A 19,310-nucleotide genomic window follows, 5' to 3' on the forward strand; every position below is an offset into this window, starting at 1 on the left:
GTAACTAAAGGAACAATTGCGCGATGGATCGCCCAAACAATACAGTTCTGCCACAAGCGGGCAGGACAGGAACTAGCAGTGGGGACACGTGCCCACTCTACCAGGATTTAATGTTTTAAATAAAACTAGCGACAAAAAGTGCAAACCTTCAATCATGAGCCACTAGACACATTCAACTGGGACAAAAGTAAGTCTTAAGGCCAATTTAGATTTAGCTCAGGTTGGACTCCAGGGTCAGGTTTTCTCAGTCAAAGAGTTACCTTTGGACTTAGCTGACTTTCTGGGCACAAATTTCTCAGAAATTTTCTATGTCGACGGGATGCTGCTCTCTACATTGGGCCCAGTGAAGATTTGTACCTTCGGACTTAGACTCTTTTTTTTTTTTTAAAGTTGGATCATCACATCATGGCTTTAGTCGGAGAGCGTTCAACATAGTCACTTGCCAGTCCGCACACTGAATTGGATTTGCTGCTGTGGAGAGTGGAGTTATGGCAAAGTCTGGCCCACTAGCGATGCACCCTCGACAGATCGGCTTGACAGGTTGGTCCCAGTCTTCTGTTGGTTCCCCAGGCAAAAAGTCTTGATAGAGTTTCTACAACTCAGGGTTTAGGTTTGGACAGGAGGAGCACACACTGAAACCAACCAGGGGTTCCAGGACATCAGGAACAGCATTTGGGTTCACAACTCACTCCATCAGAACCCACCAGCAGAGTGTAAGACCGGTGCAGTTGAAAGTGGTCAGCTAAGCTTCTTCAGGAAAGTTGACTTCCTGTAACTTTTCTTTTCCTGTAGGTTAACAGGAGGTCATCCAACTCATCCTTGAAGTCCACTTCTTTGTCCCAAGTGCAAGTAGGAGCAGGTCCAGCCCTTACTGTATTCCTGAATTCCACAGCACCAGTTGTGTTCTGAAGAGGGTGCATAGGGTGCCACATATATGCCTGTCACTAACCTGTGGCTGTGATGACTCCAGACCACTCCCTGACTAACAGACTAAAAGTTCCCAGGGGTTAACACAACCCTGTTCGTATGGGCCCTACTGCAAACATTCCCTCAGTGCCCCACCCAATCCGAATCCATCTTTGTAGAGCATTTATTACCTTATGCAGCCCACCTGTGCTTACTCTAGAGTTGTGTCCAAGGAAATGAGCAACCCTTCCTCTGTGGTCACACCAAAATCAGTTCTCGGGGGCAGTTCCTTTCCCACTGGGATTGAGGCCTGGCTGACTAGGAAAACAACAGAGGAGGCAAGCCCAGGTGCGAGCTGCTTCTGCCTATAAAATAGTTCTGGTGCACTGCCCAGTTGATCTTCCTGTCAGAGGAACAGGACAACCCCCTCCACCCCCCCTCCCTTTCACACACAAACCCCTGATCTCTGCTCTGGAAGCCAATTCATACCTCAGGAACGAGCTATTCAGCGTCTGAGTGACCATTGGAAGCACCTGCAAATGGGCTTCTAGAGCCCTTTAGGCAGGTTAAGGGTGACTTTAAAAAAATCTTATTTGAAATAAATATTTTGAAATGTAAAAGAATAAACTTTCTATCTGGTTTGTAGGCGAAGATGACATTGTCATTTTTTATTAATGTATCCCATTGCTTTCCTATGGAACAGCTAACCTTCCTACAGTGAACATTTCTTTTAGGGTATTGCCACTGTAAGGGCATGTTTAACATTACACTTTTACATGTCCTACTTTTAAATGCTGTGCACCCTGCCTTATGGGCATTTTAGGCCTACTAAGAGGGTAACCTAATTACAAAGGAGGGCTTTCGACCTGACAAAAGGGGTTATTTTCAACAGTCAAATTTACAGTTTAAACCTACACCGCCAAGTTGCTAGTGGTAGGCCTGAAGGCAAGTTTTTCATTGTCACGTTAGTGTGTCATATGTGCAGCAGTCCATAAGTGACCTTTAATTTACAGGCCCTGGGTACACTTTGCACCCTACATTAGGGACTCACAGTTAGGTAAAAAATGACAATCAGCTGTGTAGCCAATTTCAACATGTTTTAGGGGACAGACACATGCATTAGGACGTGGTTAACAGTGTCCCAGTGCACAGTCAAAAATGTTTTTATTAAAACATTTTTTATTGTGTTTTCTTGACTTTTAAATTTTTTGGTACTGCGTGAACCTAACGTACACTTATCTGGTGATTGCCTCCTGATTGTATCATAGCTGGAAGGTGGAGAGCAAAAATTATCTGTGAACTGTGCTTTGGCCTAACCGGATTGTATTTTTTGAGTTGGTAACGGTTCCTCCTATCCAACTTAATAACCCAATTTCTGCAATACATTACATAAAATGTAGCAATGTTATGTTTTTTCTGACAAAATAACCCAGAATAGTGCTGCTAAATAAGAAAAAGAGTTGGCTGATTATTGCCCTAGGCATAGCTCACAAAGTGCTTTCCTATCTTTGTGTCCTTGAGCATTATTTTCCTTCAGACTTACAATATTCCCTTTCAACTGCTAATTGACGCTGAAAATGAATACCATTTTTACACGTTCCCCACAAAACCATACTCCTCAAAACTTTGAACCCAGATAGATTTATCTAGAAAAAAAAGACTAAAGGTGCTTGCATGTCTGATTTTTAACCTGGAAATCCACATCCAGAAAACGTCCAATACCCGCTGGTAGTAATTGTAGTATTCATAAGCGTTACTTGAGGTTTGTGAGAGAAAGTTTGAAACTTTGCACATGCTTAATAATGAATTGCATGGAAAGTACCAGTATTTATCTTAAAAATGGTTTATTGTTGGGCACAGTGAGTGTTTGATTGTTTCCTGTGGTCCTTCTGCAGAGACCGCCCTCTCTCTCGTCCCCGCGAGCAAGCATTCAATCTGATACAGAAGGCTTCAGGTTTTCTAGCTGGAACATGAACAATCCAGCCTTCATAATTCCAAGAAGTGATGAGGTAAGTGCCATGCTGTCCGGGGGAGCCAGTGTTTCTCAATTTTAATGTATTTTCAATTATTCCTTAAACCATGTGGTGTACTTAAGTAAAAAATACAGTTCTCTGGGAAGTACCCCCGCAAACTGTCTGCTTTTTTGATCCTGTTTTAGAAACTGGGCTGGATTTCTGACAAATTCAAGCTAAAATCAGAGAAACTGATTATCCCACAAGAAATTGCTTTTCAAACAGCAACCCAATTGACAGTTTTATTTTCTAAAACTGTTGTTACCATTTCTGAAGTGCTTCTTTTTTATTTCAATAAAAAACATGACATGCAGGCTCAATGTGGGTTTGTATAAAGGTTTGGATGTATGGTGATATGTAGTAATATAGAATAGGTGCATGGGGCATTGTGTAGCATACATTTAGCCAAAGAGTTAGCAGAACTCCGAACAGATCAAGGCCAGCATGCAGTCAACAAGTGTCTGTGTTGCTTTCTCAATTATAACAGTACATACTCGTTGTGATAATTGTAGTGCTTGTAGTCTTGTCGACACATTATCTCTCTATTTTCATTGCCCATATAATGTAATACCGGTTGCTATATCAAAAAATAATCTTTGTCTTTGATCAAGTTCCTTGATAGACACTTCAATGCAGTTTTCGCATTTATAGTTGTACCACATATTTATAGTTGGCGCCAATGTAATTCTCTCTGTTATAATCTTGACAGCAATCAGCAGCTGTGTCACCAGGGCCCACTCATTTTTCTGTACATTCTGTTTGTCGGTTTCATCCTAGCGCCATCAGCCAAGGGTCCGAAGGGATCAGGACAGGAATCCCAACATTTCCATATTAGCTGCCAGGGCTTTCTTTCAGTACATTGTCAGAACTGGGCAAGACCACCATACCTGAATGCAGTCTCCCCTCCCACCTGAGTTCTCCAGAAAATATTTCTCATTTCTTTAAACCAGTTACTTAGTTTACCTGGAGTTAAATGCCAAAAAATCATTCAGTCTGGCCTCTCTAAACAGAATCGATTTGTTAAATCCAGTTGTCGCTCCAGTAATCCATTATTCTTTTTCCAGATATTTCTGTCAGCAGTGTATTATTCCATTTCTCCACATATTACAGTTTTTTTGGGCCTCATGTTGTCCAATCAATCAATCAATCAAACATTTATGGAGCGTGGCAAATCACTACGAGGGCCTCGAGGCTCTGTAGGGGTTTGCTGCTGTGTGGAGGTTTGATCATTCAAACATCCAGGTCTTGAGTTCTCTCCTGAATTGCGGGAGAGATGGTGCGATCTTGGCTATCTTTGCCCAGGTGGGGTGGTGGCGTTGGCTCATTATGTGATCCACTGGGAGAGATTCTTTGTTGCTTGTTCAAGGTTGTGTGTAGGGTCAGGGATGTGAGAGCAGGGAGTGTTGTTCCATTGGTCTTCTGATACCTTTTTCCAGTCTCTTTGAGTGGATTTGGGGGGCACAGTGCCAGTGTGGGTGGGTCCTGAGATGGTGAAATATACGCTGTGGTGGTCGAACTAGGTGAGTGGTGTGATGTGGATGTCCCTGACTCGGTCACTGGAGGTGAACATGGGGTCGAGCGTGTGTGCTGCAATGTGGCTAGGTTCAGTGACAAGTTGCTTGAGGCAGATGTTGCTCATGCTTGACAGGATGTCGGTGGAGTTTTCATCGCTGGTGGTCATCAAGGTGGAACCGGAGGTCCCCTAGGAAGATGTAGTGCTCAGAGTTGATTGCGAGCAGGGTGATAAGTTCCAAGAAGGCGTTGCAGAAGCTGGGCGTGGTCCCGGGGGTCTGTAGGCGAGGGTGCCTCTGATGGTGCTTTTTCTGTCTATGTGGACATGGAAGTTGAGGTGTTATATTACCAGTGTTTGGTCATCAGGGGATGACGTGCAGTAGATGGTTTCCCTGTAGATTATGGCTTTTCTACCTCTGTGCTTTTTGTTTCAGTCTTGGTGTGTTATCTTGTAACCATCAGGGATGGCAGCGGCGATGTCTAGTGTGGAGGTGGAGTTTAGCCAAGTTTCTTTGAGGTAGATGATGACCGGGGTGAAGGAGGAGATCATGTCCCAAACCTCTGTGGCATGTTTACCAAGTGCCCATGCATAGAGTAGGATGCTCTGGAGTTGTGTTGTGGTGGTCTCGGTCACTGCTGTCATTGGTTGCTTCAGTACTGAAAGTAAGGCGGGAGTATCAGCAGGAGAACAGTCCTCTGGTGGTGCACAGGAATGTTCAGCAGCAGCGTTTGTTGGTTTGTCCAGATTCCAGGGCTCGGAAGTCAGCGGCAGTATATTTTCGTGGGGTAGAAGAGCCTGGGTTCCTGGCACTGGGTGTGGGTGGGCTCAGAGGGGCTTGCCTTTGGTGAGGCTTTGGCACGGCCACCCAGCGACTCTGATAAGTAGTCCTGGGAGGTGGGAGGGCAGGCAGGAAGGCGGAAGGGCGGCGAGTGGGTAATAGGCTGGAGCCAATAGGTTTATATATATACTTTTGCGACAGTCTTATGTATCCTTTGGTGTATTTATTGGCAAATTTCCCAAACTGTCAGCTCTCTTGTTGACTTTAAAAAAAAAATGTTTCCTTGAGTGGGGTGAAGGTTGCCCAGTGCCTCGCTTGCTGATATCTGAATTGATCAATTTTGACTACCTTTAATGTATTTTATCAACTTTCCAATGTCCTAACCTCTCTATTTTCATACAGACCAGTCGGAAATCTGCAATACCCTTCTTGCTGGGGCCCAAAATAATTTTCCCTTCATGCAGTTGTAAACTCTGACTTATGATTTACGGGGTATGGTGATGGATATGTTGTGAAATGGTACCCTGTGGCCAAGGTGTCCCATATGTGTAGCAAAGTCCTCGTTATATGACTTGCATACACTTTTTCTGGCTTAGAAGTAGGGGATAGACACAATAAAGTCCAAAATTATCTGCCTTCCACTGATCCATTTGAACCTAGTGTGTGCTGAAATCTTTGAAACCATTCCTCATGACTGAGTTGTGCAATGGTGTATTAGGTTCTTATGACTGGAAAGCTCATCTTCAGTATTATCGATATCCTTGTCAGTTTCCCCTGCCACAGAAGTGTCAGAATGGCTTTCTGAGTACACTCTATGGTCTCATTGGCAACCCTAATAGGGAAGACCAGGCCACATAATGCTGTTTTGGAACCATTGACATTTTCAGGGTGTTGTTCCTTCTTATCCATGAACTATATAACAGGAGGTTTATCTGCACAAGATTTCTTTTTCTATTTCCTCAATGAGGGCTGGGATGTTAACTTTGTACAAGATCTCCAATGTTTTAGTAAGGTAAATGCCTAGGTATTTGGTGTAGAAATTCATCTTAAACTGTATCATCTCCCTCTATTTTTGTTCCACCTCATGGCATGTCTGCACTGGCAGTTATTCTGATTTGTTAGAATTAATTTTATTTCTGTGTTTTTGCTCTAATCGTCTAACTCTGACACAAGATGTGGAATTGAGTGAACTGAATCCATGATGTACAACAATTCAACAAACAGTGACATTTTATGGGTTGTTCCTGTAATTAGCTGGTGCCCTGTGTGTTACATCTGCCGAGCATATTCCTTTTAGTGCACGGCGTAGTTGTAGAATGCCTTGGCCATACGGATCCATTACTCCTCATCCCAAACTTTAACATTACTTTCTTTAAAAATTCCCAACTTACCTTCTCGAATGCCTTCTCCAAGTCCAGTGCAAAAAGGACAATTGATGGACAGAATGCAGAACAATGTCATAGATTCACCCCTGTACATAGATCTGGGCATAAATCCATCGTTTGTTTGCTCCCATGCCATTCCAGTTTGAAGGTCAGTCTTTCAAACAGTCAACAAACACTGAATATAACACTTGCAATGTAGACACACCATATATTCGTCAATATGAGTTTGGACTATTACATTGTTATCAGTCACTAAGAGTTTGGGTCTAAAGCTCACGTGGACAAGTGGAATCACTCCCACTGGATATGCCCCTTCCTTAAGATGGTCCAGAAGGACCAATTGGCGATAATCATAGCGAGAGGAAAGAACACTTTTATAAAAGGGAACTACTATGCTACCTGTCCATGAATATGGAATTTGCTCAGAAGCATAACGTAAAGAGAACAGAGGGGTGAGGAGTGTTTCCAAACTTCTGGGTTACTTGTATTGGAATCCTATTTCTGCAGAAGAGCTTGCTTTCCTTGTGTATATCTCAATAGATCGAAATAGACAATCCATCCGACGAAGGAATGGGTATTGCCGTGGAACTTTTCCTTCTGCCTGCAAAGTTTGCAATAACCTGCCAGAACATTTTGTGGTTTTTCTGTTGGTTGGGCTGCTTGTTGAAGATTCAACCAGTTTTGATCATCTATTTTTTTTGTTGAGTGCTAAATTAATATTTCTCCTTTTCTTGCATAGGACTTTAATTTCTTTGCCCCTAGAGACTGAAAATTCAATAGACTGTTGTTGAATAAGCTTATATAGTTTACGTGAAAGTTCTGCGTCTTTGTGATCTTTAGTGGGGAATAGCTATTTCTTTAGAGGTTTGGACACACTCTGAATCTCTTTTACAGCATCTGAGAGTTTGTCTTCAAATATTTGAATGGGATGTCCTCCTTCTGGTGTGCTTTGGGCCCAAAAGGAGTTAGCTAAGGTATTCAATGTGATGGTATTTATGGAATTCCAAATAATTTGACTTTGGTTTGAAGCTATGGTGGCGAGCCATTTCCTTCAGTTAGCAACCAAGAAGACATTTGCTGTAAATACAATTTAAGCTTTACATTTAATATTTCGTGGTCACTACCTTGAGCAAACTCAGTTTGGAGTATCAATAGTTTATTAAACAAGCCATAGCTTAACATAATTAAATCAATGATAGACCAACCAGAGACCCCCTACTAAATGTTAGGACATCCCTATTTACTCTCCCATTTAAAATCACACCATGTATGCAGTGCAGCAAATCATAAACCATTTTCCTCGTTTGTCTGGTGTTAACTTAGGTGGAAATACTGAATTGGGAATGTTCTAGGCTCCATCATTGTTCCTTATTTGTATGGGCCATTAGTGCAGCATTTGAAATTTTCGCATTGCAAGATCTATTAATTCAAAGGTCTCAATTACCAGAGAATTGTATTGTAATCCAGGAGAAACCTAGATACTAAGTAAAAGTAAAATATCTACGAAGTGAGCACTTGATTTAGGTAATTTAGCACCTGATGTAGATCTTGGCAGACAAGTTACTCCTTCACAACAGTGATAGATATCCCGTCCATCAAAAAAATAATTCAGATTTTATCCAATGGGTTTTATATTTCAGTGGGCGGGATATTCACTGGATATTGCCACAGGAAAGTGGTATTATTTCAAAGTCCGACTGGAACTCGACAGAGTGTAGGATAATAAGACCACCCCTAGCTTTGCCTTTCCTAACCCTCTTTCCAGGAACGCCAATTGCATAGAGGTTCTCCCAGTTACATTTTACTGTGGACCAGGTCTCTTGAAGATAAATAATTAAGAGATGGAAAATGTTAGCAATTGATTAAGCTGGTCTAGTTCCAACCCCAGTAGATTCCAGGACATTAGCTCCAGGTTGTTGTGAAAAAGGAAGTTTAGAAGCATTTTTCAATTTATTTTCATTCAGATTACTTGAAAGCCAGAACCAAGAGACTTCAGCATTTTATCATCTGTTATTGTCTGGTTTTGATTTCTTATTTGTCTTCATCCTTGGCCAATATGTGTTGTGAGTGTATCAATAAAGCTACTATTGTACACATTATCATTTATATGATTAAAAGAGGATGAGAAACTAGCTTCCCTATCATGTCCTTGACCTAAACTCTGGACTAAAGGAGATTTATAGTGTATTTCTCCAACATCAAAACCATTGTTGTATAACTTTTCATAGTCCTTTAAAGGAATCAAGTTACACCCAAATTCTACTTGTGCTTTGGATAGGTCGTACGCTTTATTTCTGCTGAAGAAAGAGAATGTAGTTTCAGATAGTTGCGTAGTAACTCTAAAATTTTATGACCCAATGCCATAGGAAAAGAGATCAATGATCTCGAGAGCTCGGAAGGTATTAGAAGTTTCAACCTTTGTTAACTTGCTGTTAGAATTTACTGATGGAGCAGTATGAATGGATGCCCAACCTTCATCAGAGGTTTTGGGCCAGTAAATTTAGGAGTGTGCTAGTTTAGTGCAGCTTGAAGTTTTTTCTGCAGGTGAAAGGGGAAATGGAAAATACTTGTACTTCCTGAGTAGCTGTCTTTTTAGGTATTTATCTGCTTACTCCATTAGTTCCATTCTTAGACTGGTCACATATCTCAATCTGTGAATTCAAGTTTATTCTCTGGGATTTTGTTTTTATTACCTCACATATGCTGCACTTTCAAAGACAAAGGTCAAATGTCAGGCTATGTCTTCTGACAAATTTCTGCTTATTTAGAAACAACTGTTTACTTTTATTTCTCTGACAGCAAATTGGGAGGATTTTGTAAAAGTGACCTAGTTGACAATCTTGCTGGGGTACAGTAACTGAAAGGAATGGCTGTTAAGTAACTGTAATTGAGCTATATACATATTTCAGCATATATCCTCAATAAGGTAAGTACAGCTTAAGCACATTGTTTTGTATTTCTGTAGTGTGATGGAAACAAAGATTTTAGTAGGAACAAATCAAGACACTTTAGTTGGTGAAAATAATAAACATTAGCTAAACTGAATTTCCACATATTGTTGTGCGCTATATATTTTTACCAGCAAGGGAGTAGCCGAAGAACTAAAATGACCCCCACTTTGAACCATTCCTCTAGTCACACTGAGCACGCAAATCCAGCGAACCCAAACCTCCTTAGAAAGTTCCATTCACTTTTTCTTCCTCCTTCCAACCAGCCATCCATGCTCTTACTCTATCATCTATCTATCCATCCATCCATTTTCCTCTTCACCTATCACATATACATTGTTTCAACTACCAATCTAGCCAAGTATCTACCCATTTCTCCACACATAAATCCTTTTTCTGTTTCTTCCTTTATCTTTTCACCTATCTGTCCTTTCTCCCATCCACTCAGACGTTCGCTTATCAGTCTTTCCACACTTCCCTCCATCCGTTCACTTGTCCTTTATTCTTCCTTTAACTATTCCATCTATCCTTTTATCCCTGCATTCTGCCCATCCTTTGACCCTGCCAGCCATTCATTCGCCTTCCTTCCTTACACCCTTTTTCCCTCCTATCTTTTCATGTTTACTTCCTTCCCTTCTTTCACCCTTCCTTCGCCCTCCCTTGCTTTCTTTCCCCTTTGCTTCTGCTCAACTTTTTTTTCCTAATCTTTACTTTTACACTTCCTTGCAATGAGTGCCATTGAGTTGGTTAACAATAAACATCTTTTATTCAGCTACAAGATACCCTCCTCTCTCACGTACTCTTTACATCGTTGTCTTTCTCTATTCAGCCAAAGTACACACCCTCTCTCATAATAATCCTTCAGTATGTTATTTATGAGCATTTCTCTGTAAACCTACACACACATGAGGTCCATAAATATTTAAAGTTGTAGAGGGAGCGCGTTCACCAGCCCGGGTGCCCAGCGTCATCCCCGATTTAAGCTATTAAAGCAGGGAGTTCACTGCGCCACTTTTATCAGTAAAACTGCATGTCTATGAAAATTTAGTGCCAATTTCAACAGAAAATTTGCTTTCTGTAAATTACACTGCGCTAACTCACCGGTGATCCAAAATGCCCCACTGGTTACAAACTACAGCCTTTCCACTCTCCTGCCGAATTGGAATGACACATTTCTCACACTTATTTTTTGTATGATGCTTGGATTTTCCACTATCTCTATGACGTCAATGATGCATCATTAATGGCAGCACCCCCACTGTGAGAATTGTTCCAGCATCACTTCTGCTGGCTGCGATTTGAAAGGTCCTGAATTGTGGCTGCCTCAGTGTTGTCCTGAGGTGTGAGACACATTTGCTGGTAGTCAGACGGCAAGGATATTTTGCTTGTTTCCATTATGTAAGTAGATGGCAACAGCTTTTGGGTTGGGTTCAGAGCTGCTGTACAGGATTTCAAGTGCACAGTCTTAAAGCTGGAAACAGCCTGGGGCACCAGCATTGTATGCAGATCATCGACCATAGTCTGCGGGCAGTGTAGGAAGATAGTATATATCTACCAGCCTGGGGATAGTTATGGATACCAATTTATTGTGATCTTGGGATGCTGTCAAGGGGTTTTAAGATCCAGGAAGTTTGTAAATGTTACACTGCTGGATCAATATACATGGTATCTTCTAGTTTGGTTTACAATGGATGAAAACAGATGCTTTTTTTCAAAGAGGGAAGTGTATATTTAAAGTAGTTAGCTCAATACTGTTGTTGGTTATTTTGTGGTCTGCATTGAAAAGAATAGAGGGGAATGTGTTCAGAAGGTATTTCCTTTTTGTAGTGTAATTTGAAACACTGTACCTGCAGCTGTCAACGTATAAAAACTCTTATTGCAATGCTCAACAAAAGGAGGAACTCTAGAGAGTTCTTTGTTTACCTTTGATTGAAGAAAACACAAATTGGAATGATCCCATTGGATAATTCGTGTTCATTCTTCAAATAGGCTGTCAAAAGGAGAATATGCTTCTCAGTATCTGTCATCATGCTACATGTACTCTGTGTTTCGTGCTCATGTTTACATTGTAACTGAAGGAATCTAAATTAAAAGTATAGTGAACACATACCTTTTGTGAGTTCCAGATAGTGCTGAAAACCATAACTAGCATTTTATTTGAGATATTCTGATGAGACCTTGGTTTTGAGAGCATGCGTCAGATATACAGAATGAAGCCAATCCCAATGAGCTCTTTTTTGAGGCCAGCGTGGGTGGCGGTGTTTCCATGCATGTAGCAGTCCTAAGTAAAATACCAATAGGCAACATATCTAATTCATGTAAGATCTTCACTTCTTTCCATGGATCCTCGCCCTTTCGTAGGGCACTGTAGCCTCCCTCTTCACTCAAAATGAACATGTGTACCTAACAGAAGATTGGTTGGAGGCCATTTTCAACTCGAGCCCAGCTTTATGAAAATGTACATGGAGAATTTGTTTGTCAGAGGATAATTTAACAATTGAACTAGAGACCTTAGATACCCTTCTCAGCTACCAGCTCCAGAATGGTCGCACGTTGTCACAATCTTGCAAAATGTTTTTCATATTAAAAAGAATGCAACACTCCTCTACAACATCCCACAATCCTACATTTATTTCATTGTAAGAGAGTGAGTCAGTCTGAGTTATGAATTTATAACTGTGAATTTTCAAGGCGCATAGATGACAAGTGATAATGAATTGGATTGTGGAATTGGTTAAGAGTTTGGAATATTTGGATGTGGTAAGAGATAAGCAGCATGGCAGAACCGGCAGCAATAGATTTAAGACTTACAGCATTATTAGTATTTGTAAACAGAGTGGGTGATAGTGACCGCACAACACCAATAATGGTTGGTAGATACAAGAGTCAAACAATGTTTTAGAGGAGAAGAAGAAGAACGAAAACTGAATCCTACAGGCGCCAGTCTCTGAAATGAGACTGTCCGAAGACATTGTTATGTATAATTACCATAGTAACTGATAGTCTTCAAGGGTATAACACAATATAGGAGAATGCGTTTGTGGGTCGAAAAGCAACAGGAATAGTGTAAACTAAACCCCAAAACAGTGTATGCATGTAGTACAAATGGAGTAAATAGGTTTTGTATTCCTTATTCGCCTTTGGAGTTGGAATTGCTATTTTATTCTTGTTTCATCCCATTCATGTGTATGCTTTCTTGTGTAAAGCACAGTTAAAGTTTGGCCTTAGAATGTCTGGACTATCATTGTGCACAAGCCTTGGACTAAGCTGTTTACCTGAAGTACCACTTCTGTCATGTCCATCTGATTCCTGTTAACTGACCTAGAGACCCCATTTGCAATGTCTTCAATAAATGTGCCTGTGGTTGTCTGCAAGGATGAATTATCTCATTATTTTGAATTATTGGAAGCCTGACTTTAACTGTAGCTTCTTATTATCTGAAGTATGTTTTATTTCCTAAGGGTATTGATGCTCCAAGCAGGAGGAATGCCTTGGATTTCACTGGAGACCATGAGCAGGGGATGGTATTGGAGAGCCTGCACCATCATGTTAGTAGTAAAGACTTCCTGCACTTGTCTCTTGTTATGCTTTCTTGCTCATTCACGGGCACGGTTTGGTGATATGGACACTATCCTATATGCTGGTGGTAGTGCTGTTTTATCTGGAGCACGGGGTGCATGGGTGATGGTGAACCTTGCTTGCGTATGACATTTACAACAGGCATTCATTGGGTGTGGTAAAGGATTTTTAACCTGGAGTATATTCAATGCAAATTACTAACCTGATATATATATGCTGATGAACGTCTGAAGATGCTTCATGATCACCTCCAAAGTTCTATCTGGTAATCGCTATCACCACAATAGAAGGTCTTTAGTTATTTGAAGGTATGTAAAAGTAGTGATCAAAGCGAAGCTCAAAGGACACAGTAATCAGATAAGAGGAATAGTGGGATATTTCATCTATAGGCCAAAAAAAGGTAATGCAGAGAACAGAAGACTGAGGAGTGTTTACCTTCTGTAACTTCTTTTTTGAGCACAAGTGAGAGTCTCACTAAATATGGTCGAGGTGTTCTGTCAGCTGAACCAATGGCAACGCCATTGATGGTATACTTATGTCCGACCATCTTTATACGATTACTAGTGGTAGCGAGGATTTGTCAGGCAGCATATTCCTTCACATTTGTGATAAAGTACCCTGTCCACCAAACTCTATACCAGGCCCTCTGTCTCTCGGACCTGGACTACTAGAATTCTCAATATGTGCTTCCCCACCAAAATTAGAAACTAACTTGAATGTCTCTGAAAGTTCATTATATTTTTGATCTTTTCTCATTTCATTCATAAATTCATGATCTGATAAAAAGCTTTTATAACCGGTCTATGTATTTGAAAGCGGTTTCAAAACAGTTTCTTTAGGAATTAAGGAACAGTGAATTCAGATGCATGGCGATAACTAGAAAGAGCATGTCATGATAGAAACGTGCTCTAATAATAAGCATGGACAAAGACTACAAGCTAAGGAGATCTAAAACGGACGGTGTTTCTTGTGTTGTTCAATCCCAAAGCTATATTGTCTCATTTAGGTAAGAAACATATCTAATTGCTCGAATTGTTGTTCTGATTTATCTGTCACTAACACACACCAACCTCTATGGTTCTAGCCGTAGGTGGATATATTCTCTTGTGCAAGTCTACTTAGCACCAGGGCATGCTTGTTTTAAGGTATGGGCAAAGTCGATTTTGCCCCTTGGCCCCAGCCAATCAGGGAGGGCCCTGATAGATCCAGCTGTGTTCTACCGAGAGTCTTGCCCTGATAACCTTCAATAATTCCTAAATAGATTCTTGTAAATACTGTTTCCCTTTAAATTACTTCAAATGTGGGTGATGTGTGAGAGTCTATTGCAGACATTTTTCAGAAATGTTTGTTTCATGCAACATCTGTTAAAAAACAAAGTTTCTTTTAGATGACAATAGGACATCACATTTGAGAAATGGAAGGGTGTCAGAAAGATTATGTGTAATGCAGTAACATTAGTGAGCTGCTACTGTGTTACACCATTGAAAGCATAGGTCACTATCTCTGAATATTAGTTGTAAATACATTTAGAATTTGGAGGAGTGTGCCTGTACACTGTCTGCGACCTGGCCAAAGAGGTCGTGAAAGTGCTGACATTGAATCATACGTTCAAAGCTGTTCCAAACAGGGACCCCCAAAATGCAATTGACCCAAAATTCTTAAGACATCCCTGCATGCTCCTCTATACATCTATATTGCTTTTCTCTGCAGTCTGCCCAAATGAGATAATGAAAGCACCTTAGGCATTGATGTTATCGCAACCTGAGAATCATTCTGCATTATGTTGTCAGCAGTGAGGTTAAAGTAAGACACCAATGTATATTGTCTCTGGCCTGAAACTCATTCCTGAAGATTCTGAGACGAAGATTGCTTTAAGATGTGGTCCTTTCCGTTCCTGAGTCATGCTCCAGGAGAAGTTCCTCCAAGGGGTCCTTTCACCATCCTATAAAGGACTCAGCACTCGTGATTTAAATTTGTGTTATTTTTACTTCAGTTTATTTGGTCAGATATACGCCATCAGTAAAATTCACAATGGGAATTTTACTGTATGCTATTGTTTCATCTACATGAGCATAATATGGCAGTTTGCTTTATTTACCTTAGCTTTGCTTTGTAGTTTGGACTGTGTCATTTCTCTTCTTTTTGTATTAACTATTTTAATTTACCAGTGTGAGCGCACTTTGTTATTTGAGGTTATTGAAATGTATTATTTATATTGTTTGCTATTACTTTAGCTATAGTATTTAATTGCCAGTGTTTCTGCCTCAAAAGAAATTGTTACACACAAACGGATACTTCTGAGCTTCAGGTTTTTTTCTCCTCTTTTTATTTTATTACTATTTCGCTTCTTGGCAGACGTCTGTGTTGTCCCACATCCTGATGCAGAGCTTAGATATTTAGTGGGCTCCACACGGTGGCTGGCTGCAGCAGGCACACCTGAGGATTGAGGAATGCATGACAAAGGCTAATACTACTGGATGGTTGGCAGAGAATGCTGACCCTCAAGAATCCAGGCAGGCCTTCTGTATGTAAAACAGATACAAAATAACAAAAGTGGCATCCGCTTATTACTTTTCCTACGAACCCTCGGAAAGACCACCACCTTCCTGCAATGTAAAGGCTATGCACGATGATGACCTAGCATGGCCTGTCGCCTTGATGATCGAATGTTCTTATATCTGGGCTTTCCTAAATAGTTACTCGACAGCCTGCAGGTGGTTGAGAACAAGGCAGTGCATTTGCTTCTGCTCTAGAAAGTTAATTCTGTCTCTTTCCAGTTTACTACGCTTAACAGGATGCTCATCAAAACGAATATATATATATATATATATATATATATTAAGCACTATGGATTGGGCATAATGCCATGTCTCCTTTGCCTTCATGCTAAATACACTCCCTATGTTCCTTCATGCACTCTCCTTCCTGCCTCCAAGGCTTTTTGCATATCCCTGGCTTTAAACATACATGCCTTGGGTGGCCCTTCCTTTTCTGTAGTGCTGCTGCCCTCTGGGATGACCTCCTTCTTGTAATTCTAAGTACCACTAACCACTTATTTTTTTGCAAAGAACTGAAAACCTTACGCTTTCCATCCCACCTCAATCAATGTGTCTTATAACAGCATATTGCAACCTAGATACACTTTAAATAAATAAATAAATAAATGTCACACCTCGCAGTCTTGGCCATTAGCAGCAGTTTTTAGGTCTTGCAGACCTAGTGCTGGAGTGTGCTTGCGCTCCTTGCTCTGCGAGGCTTATTGCAATCTGTAAGATTTCAGAAATAGTGTTTAAGCCCCGTCCCTGAATTTCATTGGCTTGCGTCATGCGTCATCCATGCTAAACGCTGGTTTTGGATTGTACAGAAGGCTTCTTAGTTCCTCCTTGTTACCGCCTCGTCTAATTTTAGCCCGGCCCATCCAGACTGCACAGTGTACTTGCGGCGGTACATTATTGACTTTATTAGTTGGTGCAGGCACTTTTTTCATTAAAGTGAATCGGGTTTCATATCTATGCATAGCATACATTTTCGCCGCGTTACACTGTTTTCATTATTATTATTATTGGTTGTAGGCAACTTTTCATTTAAGTGAAGCTGCTTTCAGGTGTTCGTGTTGTGTTGATGTGTGGCAAAGGAACCGCCGAATGTCGTCCGATTGTCTATTATTAAGCCAAAGAGAGGTTAACCATTTGGGGCAATACACTGCGTGTTCAATTGTTGCTCTTCTGCTTTCACAGGAGAGGTTAGCACTTTCGGGGCAATACACAGCGTGTTCAATTTTTGCTTTTCTGCTTTCACGTCGCTGTGCATGTTCGTGTTATGTTGATTTGTGGCGAAGGAAGCGCCGATTGTTTATCAAGCCATGCGACAAAGAGAGAGGTAGAGGCTCACGGGGAGACAGAGCGAGAGAGACAGAGGCAGTAAGAGCTTTCACGTGTTCGTGTTGTGTCTATGCAGAGCATACATTTTTGCCGCTTTACACGGTTTTCTTTATTATTATTGGTTGTAGGCAACTCTTCATTTAAGTGAAGCTGCTTTCAGGTGTTCGTGTTGTGTTGATGCGTGGCAAAGGAAGTGCCAAATGTCCTCCGATTGGCTAACACTAAGCCCCGGAGAGTTTAGTACGTTCGGGGCAATATGCTGCGTGTTAAATTTTTGCTTTTCTGCTTTCATGTCGCTGTGCATGTTTGTGTTGTGTTGATTTGTGGCGAAGGAAGCGCCGACTGTCTAACGATTGTTTAATAATAAGCCACAGACAAGTTAGTACATTCAGGGCAATACGCTACGTGTTAATTAGAATGGGGCAAGTCATGAGACAAAGAGGGAGATAGAGGCTCATGGGGAGACAAAGCAAGAGAGACACAGAGGCAGTAAGATTGAGTGATATGCGCCAGTACTCTTAAAAAAGCACAAAGAGGCTACATAAATATTTTAGAATGCACAGATGAATTCATCCGGACTCTTTGATGGTATTGACTATGATCCTTTAATGAGTTCTTGGACAACGTATGGCGTACGATAATGGAATAATGCAGCCAGCAATGCAGCCAACGCGTTTTGTCCTAAATAGGGCTTCCACAGGGCAGTAAATACGCTCCAATCTTTTGATGGTTACTGACGTTCCAGGATCTTTTTGTCAAATACTTCTAGCTGGTACATTATTATTCCATGATTGCAATTATCCTCATAGAAAAAACTTCAATGTGTCTTCTACACTCCTCAAAAGTGCAAAGTTACTCTAAAACGACATATTAAGTCTCCCAAATGTGTAGTGCAATTCAAGTTCTGATTTCTTGTGTTCACTATGATAGTTGACACTCCTAATGTGCGAAACAGTGCGCGGTCAGCACTTCATTTCCAACCTCCGTACGGCGCCATTCAAAATGACCTGCCATAAACCTTAAGCCACATCGTTGTTGGCTGCATTGTAAATGTACTGTAGTTGTGTGGTCTATTTGCGTGGACCAGGGAGGTGGGCAACTTATTTGTGACTTGTATATAACTAGGTGGTGCGGCTTTTAACTACCCCTTGCTGCCGTCTTTTTGACTCTATGCGTCAGCACTCACCAGTGTGTCAGGGGACCACGGACCGGTTAGTACATTCGGGACAATACGCTGCATGTTCAACTCTTGCTCTGCTGCTTTCATGTTGCTTTGCTTTGTATTGTGTTGGTTTGTGTCGAAGGAAGCGCAGACTGTCCACTGATTGCCTAATAATAACCCATGGACAGGTTAGTATGTTGAGGCTTCTTAGTCCCTCCTTGTTACTGCCATGTCTCCTTTTGGCCCCGCCCAACCGGACTGGATCTTTCACTTGTGGTGATAAACTGCAGATGCCTTGCCTAGACTCCAGGGAGAGGAGGGGTAATGAAGAAGGTAAACCAGCATTCCAGCTGCCCTATCGTCCCTCCCTCCCAGTCATGCGCTATCCTCCAAGCTTGGTGTAAATACACCGATGACCTTCTTTCCGACCCCAGGGGTCAGATTTTCTCCTCTGCTCTTCATCCTTCTATAGTTACTGAAAGGTGCCACTGACAAATCCTCGCCCTTTTAGGTGCGCGTGTTTTTTATTTGCATGGAAAGTAGAGGGACAAAACTTGAGGGTGCTAAAGCCAGCCTTTTCCTCGTTGTCCAGTTTAACTGCTGACATCATCACAACTCATAAAATGGCCAAGGCGTCCTTAGAACAGGGCTATGCCGCCAGCGGGCAGTGGGCTGGCAGCGTCGCGGGACCATTTCTCGGGGTGAGGAAGGTCATCGAGGACACAGCACAGCTATACACATCGTAGAAGTGTTCAGCATCGTTCAGCTGTGCAGCTATTAGCCCTTCTGCACCCAGTTTTAGTTACTTTTCCTTGGGGTCAGATCTGATTAAGATGGAATCCTACTGCAGAGACAGCACCATTGACACCATGGTTTTAGGGCATGTGAGTCCCCATCCGAAATGGCCAGTTGGACAAGGAGTCTGCAAGACTTGTAGGGCGCCAGGCCAGTAGATATTTGTTGGTGTTAGAAATTGCTTTTCATGTAGTATGATCTCCGCACCCTGCCCTGAGCACCTCTACTGATAGTCTTAAGATGTTGAGGCTGGTTTGCACACCTAGGCTCTGCTAGTCCCAAACGGCACATTAGCTCTGATATCCTCACCTTAATGTCCGGACTATGTGCTCCCTTTATGCCCTTCTATTT

The 19,310-nt window shown here is 41.5% G+C and overlaps 1 protein-coding gene across 4 annotated transcripts in view; it reads left to right on the top strand.

Moving 5' to 3' along the window:
- The window catches only part of LOC147716893 (rho GTPase-activating protein 27-like), a 163,862-nt gene that overhangs the window by 39,792 nt on the left and 104,760 nt on the right, over positions 1–19,310 (top strand). For 2 of the 4 annotated variants that reach the window (XM_086923784.1, XM_086923785.1), the window contains exons 5-6: positions 2,802–2,915; positions 13,004–13,090. In XM_086923784.1, the coding sequence (XP_086779910.1) occupies positions 2,802–2,915; positions 13,004–13,090 (201 nt within the window). The remainder of the gene's footprint in view (positions 1–2,801; positions 2,916–13,003; positions 13,091–19,310) is intronic. The other 2 variants (XM_086923786.1, XM_086923787.1) reach the window with 1 other exon arrangement.

The sequence above is a fragment of the Lissotriton vulgaris genome, chromosome 5, assembly GCF_964263255.1.
Source record: "Lissotriton vulgaris chromosome 5, aLisVul1.2, whole genome shotgun sequence".
Lineage (NCBI taxonomy): Eukaryota > Metazoa > Chordata > Amphibia > Caudata > Salamandridae > Lissotriton > Lissotriton vulgaris.